The sequence below is a fragment of the Capricornis sumatraensis genome, chromosome 18, assembly GCF_032405125.1.
Source record: "Capricornis sumatraensis isolate serow.1 chromosome 18, serow.2, whole genome shotgun sequence".
NCBI lineage: Eukaryota > Metazoa > Chordata > Mammalia > Artiodactyla > Bovidae > Capricornis > Capricornis sumatraensis.
In genome coordinates this window covers 17,243,656-17,251,788 of record NC_091086.1, presented here as the reverse complement: position 1 = coordinate 17,251,788, position 8,133 = coordinate 17,243,656, and the positions used below count along the sequence as shown (strand labels likewise).

At 39.1% G+C, this 8,133-nt stretch overlaps 1 protein-coding gene across 2 annotated transcripts in view; it reads right to left on the bottom strand.

Moving 5' to 3' along the window:
- The window catches only part of CCDC125 (coiled-coil domain containing 125), a 28,776-nt gene continuing 20,643 nt past the window's right edge, over positions 1 to 8,133 (bottom strand). The window contains exons 9-12 of one of the 2 annotated variants that reach the window (XM_068990643.1): positions 6,371 to 6,478; positions 4,612 to 4,786; positions 1,394 to 1,524; positions 1 to 564 (exon numbers count right to left, since the gene is read on the bottom strand). In XM_068990643.1, the coding sequence (XP_068846744.1) occupies positions 256 to 564; positions 1,394 to 1,524; positions 4,612 to 4,786; positions 6,371 to 6,478 (723 nt within the window). In that variant the 3' untranslated portion in view covers positions 1 to 255. The remainder of the gene's footprint in view (positions 565 to 1,393; positions 1,525 to 4,611; positions 4,787 to 6,370; positions 6,479 to 8,133) is intronic. The other variant, XM_068990644.1, reaches the window with a different exon arrangement.

The window sequence follows — 8,133 nt, the reverse complement described above, 5'->3', positions numbered from 1 at the left end:
ATTTTTTCCTCAAAAATCACTATTTCTTTTAAGATTTTTGGAAATGCTGAAAATTTCATATAACATATAATTTATAAATTAAATGCATCAACACAGAATACTAATAAATTTCTTGTAGAAAACACTTATTTAATTAAGTTGCCTCCCAAATTTTAGAAATACCTAGAAAACATACAACTTCTGAAAATGTAGCAATATTTACAAGGCCCTTCTCAATATAAACATCTCTCAGTTCTAACTTCATCTGATTTGTCTTCAGTACATGATATTTGATGGCAAAGAATGGGACCTTTTAAGAGTTCTTGTATACTTTTGATCTGCTAGAAAGTGCTGAATTGAACAAATGCAGCCCACAGAATTAAAAATTTGAACACTTGAATGCACAGGATCACATGGAACAGGGAATTCTAAAATTTTCTGCCAGGGGTTTTTTAATGTAAAACTGTCTTTCATAGAATTTCTCTCTTTAATCTCTTTTGAAGTGGTGTCTTTGTCTTCCAAAGCCCGAGCAAGCATGTAACTCACTTTCCTTTGATGAGCCAAAGCTTCTTCTTTATCATTCAACTGCATGCAGAGAAATTAAAAATGTACCAGTTAGTAAATCAGAATACAGAACTGTAGTCAGCAGTATTTCATGAAAATACTTAGTCTTCAGTCTGTCCACTCAGTCAACATGAATAAATTAATTTCGGTGTCCACTAATTCCTCAGCATTGTGCTACATGTTATTGAAGATTTTCTTTTTTTTAAGGAAGAATAGAAAACAGCATTCCTTCTGCTGAAAAAAATGTTTAAGTCATTTGGAGAGAAATATATATTTACATGGGGTGTGTGTATATATGTATATATAATGCTAACATGTACTTAACCTCTGAAAGAATGAAGTTATTTATAAAATTGTGTTATATATTTATATGTAATAAATAACTTTAATAATACTCTTCTATAGGTAAGTATGTTCATATAACATGAGTTTCTTAGTTTAGTCATCTATGAAATTGAGGATAACAGGACTGATTACAGTGTTGTGGTAATGATTACAGGATATAATGCATGAGGATGTGCTTTGAACACTTAAAAAAATCCTGAATATATAAAAGTCTTGTCATGAACTGTACATAAGTGCTGATGATGGAGATGCCTGGACTTAATTACAGAGAGGCTCCTCTTTTTCAGAGGTGGAACTTTATTAAAGTTGCACAGGAAGAACCTGGAAGGGAGAACTGGAAAGCATGTGTGGGGTGTTCAAGAAGATAAAAATTCCAGAAAATGGTACCTTAACTGGGAAAAGAGCATATAAGTCAAGTATACTGCAGTAAAGAGTTGAATTAATAGGAAGCAAAAAGATTAGCTCATCCACAACCTCTAACAACAAAGAAAGCAAAGATACTAACCAACTCTATTAGCATCTTAAAGATTTCCTGAGGATCGTCCTGGTCATTGGTACTCTTAGAACTGTTTTCTGAACGGAGCATACCCAGCAATTTCTGCCCTAAGGTCTTCTTACTCCCTTGGGATAGTGACCCTAAAATAGAACATGAAAATCCAGCTGAGACATAAAAAGACACACACTGAAATGCTTCCAGGAAAAGAGGTAAGTGTGAACCAAGGTTAATTCATTTCTAAATCAGTCAGGATCTTGTCCTCTTCAGGGACCCTCCAGCATGAGTGAGGCAGGCAGCACAGTGCAGTGGGAAAAATGGACTTTAGAGCCAGCAGCAAACACAGGTGAGAGACCGCAGTTTTGAGAACCCAGAGCAGCGCCCTGCACTCTCGTTGCTCAGTCCATGGGAGAATGCAGCCCTTGCTACCCAACTCAAGTCCTCCAGAGGAACCAGCAATCCACATTTGTATGTGAAATCTTCTGATGTAAAGGTCAGCCACCTACCCACATTGAGAACACTCCCAGCAAAACATACCTGCAGACAGGTGGCCTCTGAACCATGCAAACTCTGCTTTAGACCCAGAAAAAAACCTGGACTTGAATCCTCATTTAGCCACTTCAGAAGGGTATCACTTTAGAATAAAGTTCTCTAAGCTACACGTCCTCAGCTCTAGAATGAGAATAATAGTCCCAATGCTCTATTGCTGGGCTGCTGTGGCATTTAAATAAGAGAGCATGGGCTGGGAGAGGGGAGTGGTATTGAAAGAGTATAGGGTTTCTGTTTGGGAAGATGAAAAAGTTCTGGAAATGGATGATGGTGATGATTATACAACAATGTGAATGGACTTAATGAGACTTTAAAATGGTTAAAATGCTAAGATTTATGTATAATTATCACAATTAAACCACACAGTTGTGAAAGCACCTAGCCTGGGTACTGACATAATGCTTAAAAGTCCACATTTCTGTAGTATTTATACTGATATTCACCCATCGAAAGGATGCAGTTTGTAGCAGAAAATATGAAGTCATAGGTTTATATACCAAGAAAGTTTCAGATGAACTCCAAAGGGACAATTCCCTTTCCACTCATTACTGATAAACCACATTGACTGGGCCTCACACCTGACCTTTGCCAGTGGCAACTATGGCAAAGAGGAAAAGCCAGACAAGGTGACTGGCTCATCAATCCTGAGAGTGAATGAATGTCTCTATTTTTAATCCCCAAAAAATATGTTTATAAGCTCTCTCTCAGAACTTGTCTAACTGCCAAATCAAGAAAAGTTAATATAATGTTAACCACAAATAAAAAAATGACCTGTAACAATCATTTTGCAACAAATTATTGAAGTATATTAATAAGGTGAATCAAAGTCTTGTCACTAAGAAGGGCTTCCCCGGTGGCTCAGCAGTAAAGAATCCGCCTGCAGTGCAGGAGCCGAAGGAGGCGTGGCTTCAGACCGTGGGTGGGGAAGATTCCCCTGGAGAAGGGCATGGCAGCTCACTCCAGTATTCTTGCCTGGTGAATCCCAGGGACAGAGCCTGGTAGGCTACAGTCCATAGGGCCACAAAGAATCAGACACAACTGAAGCGACTTGGCACACACTTGTCTAAGAAACTCAGAGCTAGTAAAGCTTTTATGACTTGTAAAGACTTTTCAGAGACGAACCAATTATTTTAAATTCTGCTTCCAGTTTCAGTACCTTATGGAAAGCAAAGACTGTACCTCTCAAATCATGTTTTCAATGGGAATTTTCTGAATTCTGTAAATAGGCAAGGCAGGAATTCTGGAATATAAAATGAATACAAGTGCTGAAATGAATATGAATCTACCTCTCTGTTTCTCCCTCCCTACACTTCTCTCTGCATGTGTGTTCATCTCTGTCCAACTCTTCGTCCCCATGGACTGTAGTGGCATTTTTCCAGGCAAGAATGCTGGAGTGGGTAGCCATTTCCTCCTCCAAGGGATCTTCCCCACCCAGGGGTTGAACTTGCATCTCTTGGGTCTCCTGCACTGGCAGATGGATTCTTTACCACCAAGCCACCTGGGTAGCCTATGCCCGTGGAGGACTTAGCCATTATACTTGCTCATCAGCCTCTGTAGATCTCAGAAGAAACACCATTAAAAGTTAGTTTCAGGATAAAGTGGAATACCTGTTGAAGAATGAGAGTTGAGGAATATCATTTTCCCCCTTTTGCCCTGACTTCCACCTGACTCTAAATACATAGCTTTTATAATCTGGTTTCACCCACTTTGACAGTTCTTGTTTACCACTTCTATTTTTATTATCCCTTAAGTTATTTCTTACCACTTCAGCAAAGAGATGGGTAAAGTTTAGTTAAGCTAAACTTCACAACACTTGACCCATATACTAATACTAGTATGCACTGTTTGAAAAGAAATATTTAAAACAAAATAAGTTTCATTTGTTAATACTATAAAATTCTTATTGGTCCTAAATTTATCTGAATATGAGAGATACTGGAATTAGGATTATGAATTTTGACAAAAAAGATTTAGAAATAGGGTCATTTCAGAATTTTAATAAAAATTTACACTTCTTAATAAACTTCACTTTAATCACGACTGATAAATGGTTTCAAATTGGAATTTTAAATTTAAACAAAATGAGTTCTACTGAATAATATTTATAAATAAAAATTGAGGTTGACAAACTAATTTCTAAAAAGTAATACCTAGTTGTTTATATTGGACAGTCTACATACTTCAATGACAATCTGATTCTCTCATGGCATTTCTGTATATTTTGTTTACACTAATACCATAATGACTCAAAAATGGCCATGAACTTGTTGACAGGCTTGCAAACAAAAATCTAAACCTTAATTTCTGTTTCACTTTTTATAACATCCTCTACTGTTCAATGTGTCCTTCCAGAAACACACATTTCAATGAAGTTTACTTAGGTAAGTTTAATGTTGGGTTTCACTCATTTTTCCCTTTAATCATCTAGCACTCATGATAAATTCTTTCCACTGAGCGTGGTCTTGTTTAAATGAAATAGAAGAGTACTAAAGTAGAGTCTCCTGTTATTTTATGATTTCATTTGCATAGGTAACATTCAGTGACCCACTTTTTCCCCACAGTTACTAAATTTTTAGGTAAATCATAAGTATATCTGAAATTTCAATTATATTTACCACAGTATGCTTAAGTATAACTAAAAACAACTGAAATTACACCTGATTATTATAATTCATATTTACCATCTTCTTTAAGGTGCTTCCAACTTATCCATTTTGTTGCTTTCTTACACATTTTATCCATTTGTGTCAATCTTAGTGCCTGGTCATTTTTCCTCATTAATTGTTGCTCAAATGCAATTCTGAATGCATCTGCCATTATGTAGGCTTCTTCTTTACTCTTCTGCAGAAGTTCCAGCTGGTTTTGAAAGAAAGTTTGAGAGGTGTTAGAGGCAAAACCAGGGCTTCCCAGGTGGCTCAGTGGTGAAGAATCTGCCTACCAATGCAGGAGCCGCAGGAGACCCGTGTCAGCAGGTCCAACCCCAGAATCAGAAGATCCCCTGGAGTGGGAAATGGCAACCCACTCCAGTGTTCTAGCTGGGATAACCCCATGCAGCCTAGAGGGCTCCAGTCAGTGGGGTCACTAAGAGTCGGACGCAAAACCAGAACAATTTTTTTACCTTATTACTTACCAAACGCTGAGTCAGATTAGCAAATGCAGTCTTAGCACTAAGTGGAGTCGAGTGCATATCCATGATCTATTGCATCTGTTTACTCTAATTAGTACTTGCCAGCTAGATTACTGGAAGTTTTCCTTATGCCTGTCAGCTCCGTGGTAATCCAGCTCTCAGACTTCATTATCAAGACAGGCCCCATGTGTGCCCTTCCCAACAAGGAAGCAGGGAGGCTGCCAAATGCCACATTTCAGGTCTGCCTTGGGCCATTCCAGACAATGCCACTAAAATAACTATGAATACCATCTTCCAGATACCTCCCACTGGTCTTTGTAATCTTATGCTTTTCCTAATGAATTGATAATATTTAGCTGCTTGCTTTCACATATATATACTGAAGACTAAATTCCATACCTTCAATAAAAATATTCTAAAAACTACGGTCCACACTGTATTTGTTATTAAAGCCTAATCATAATGGCAGCTATCATTTGAGTAAATGCCAGGCATGGCCATATGCTAAACATTATATGTACTATATTTCTTACAACAACCCTCCAAGCTAGTCATTACCCTCCATTTAACATACACATCCAAAGCCACAAAGGTGGAAAGTGATGGAGCTGAGATTCAAACCTAGATCTGGCTGGCACAAAGGTTCCTTCCACTGTACCTTGCAGCTTTTCTGAGAAGCTTCATGTTTATCTGTTAATCAGTGTTGTGCATCCTGATGATTTTAAGCACTTTTCCTCCATGTATAGACAAAAGAAAGAACTTAGGAAATACTAACTAAAACATTGGCAAACAACTTCACGATTACAATATTGTGCCGAGTACTATTTGTATTTTGGAACTGTGTAAACCTGTTTTTTATACATTAATGTTACTAATATCATTTAAGGATAAGTTACACAGCCAGTGACTACCAATGAAGCTAATTACTGCATATACTTCCATTTATTCAACTTTATACCATAAGTCCCCTACATAGAAATGAGTTCCATTCCAAGATCACATTCATAAGTGCAACAAAGTTAGCCTAGGTACCCAGATAATACAATCGGCTATATACTGTTGCTTTTACACTTGCTTCCAGACCTCCTGGGCTTGAAATAAAGATCTACTCTATATAGCACTGTACAGTAATGTACACAAAAGCACAGCCCCTTGTAGAGGATGCGTGCATGTGACTGTACACCACACGTGAACTCACGTGATTGGACGTGGGAAGGCACACTCGCATCTCTCAAAGTTAGCAACTTGAAGGCTCGCATGTAGGGAACTTACTGTATGAACAGAAACACAATCAAAGCTTTCGCTGTTTTTACCTCCCGTTTGAGCTGCAGGAGCATTTTCCGAGTGGACGCAGCCAGTTTGGCGCAAGCGCAGGGGCTCCCTCTGGGACGGTGACAAAGGCAGGCTCCCAGCACTGCAAGCTTCAGACCCCAAAGAATTATCCATTACCAAGTGTAACACTGCTGAGCCATACACAAACACAGGGCACACACATGGCACACACAAACCCACTGCACATTTCAGACAACCATCTGATTCCAAGAAACTGCAAAGGAAAACAAAAATAGGAAGCTGAGACCATGATTTCAGAACCCAAGTGGAAATTAATTACAAACGAGCAGAGACTGGTATTACAAGGAACAAAAACCTAAAGGAATTCTACATTCTTTTCAGTCTCCAAAACCTTTCACTTGGTATCAGTTTCCTATACCTCTGAGTCCTTGACAGGAACTTGACCTAACGAAGTAAATATAAACATCTATCATATGGATTTCCTGTGGCTGGGCTTGGCCCTGCCAGCCAGCATTGATTACTGTCAGGTCCTGCAAGGAAAGATGCATGCCCAGAAATGGTGACTTTTAACATTGATGAGAAATTGGTCATCCTGCCACTCCTCAAAAAGACGCCCTGTGATCATGTAATACTTTCTTAAATACTTCCTGGCTCATCCAATGTTCTGGAATTGCATAAGGCCCGGATTCCTCAAAACCTGTCTTTGGATCACAATGAAGAAACTAGTCCATCTGGGTCACTCCTGGTTAACTGTTATAGCCATAAGAAAAGTAAGAACTGTTGTACTTTTTCTTAAAATTCATTTTGACAACTAACCCCAAGTTGCTTTCCCAACATACTCCAATTTAATGGGGGCAGTCTATGTAAGAGATTGGGCCATATCTTCTAAAGTTTCATGTGAAACTTACTACAAATTATTGTCAAAGCTTCCTGCGGCTGTATATTTCATTTGAATGGACTGGCTTAAAATAGAATCTTATTTTAGAGACTGTTTAGAGAAGAAGATTCCACTGTCTCTCTTAGGGTAAAGGCTATTTCAGAAAATTCCTTCTCGCATGGAAGATAACTGAAGTACATAGCTTTTAGCTGACTTGAGTGTACACAGGGTGGTTATATGGCTGATTGGTATCTTCCCTCTTCAACCTCCAACTGCTGATTATTGTTCCTGCGAAAGTTGCCAGCAACCAGTTTCAGAATGTAAGGTTTCTGCAAGGATCTCTCTGTCTTTACCTCAGTGCTCCTCCGTCAGATGGGTCAGGGCCCTTGTTCCTGCCTGTTACAAGGTTACTTTTCTTTGGAAGGAATGATGCTAAAGCTGAAACTCTAGTACTTTGGCCACCTCACGCGAAGAGTTGACTCATTGGAAAAGACTCTGATGCTGGGAGGGATTGGGGGCAGGAGGAGAAGGAGACGACAGAGGATGAGATGGCTGGATGGCATCACTGACTCGATGGACGTGAGTCTGAGTGATCTTCAGGAGATGGTGATGGACAGGGAGGCCTGGCATGCTGCGATTCATGGGGTCGCAAAGAGTTGGACACGACTGAGCAGCTGGACTGAACTGAACTGATGATAGCCTACTCAGGATTATAATAAAGCACACTTATCCTGAACTCTCTCTCAGTTCAGTTTCTTTTTATGTTTCATTTTTTGCTAATACACTAGTTTTCCACCCAGGCAGTAGAGCATGGTGATCAAAAGCACAGACTCTAAACTCTACCTGGGTGTAAGTCCCAGTTCCACCACTTACCAGCTCTGTGACTTTGAGCAAATTACTGAACCC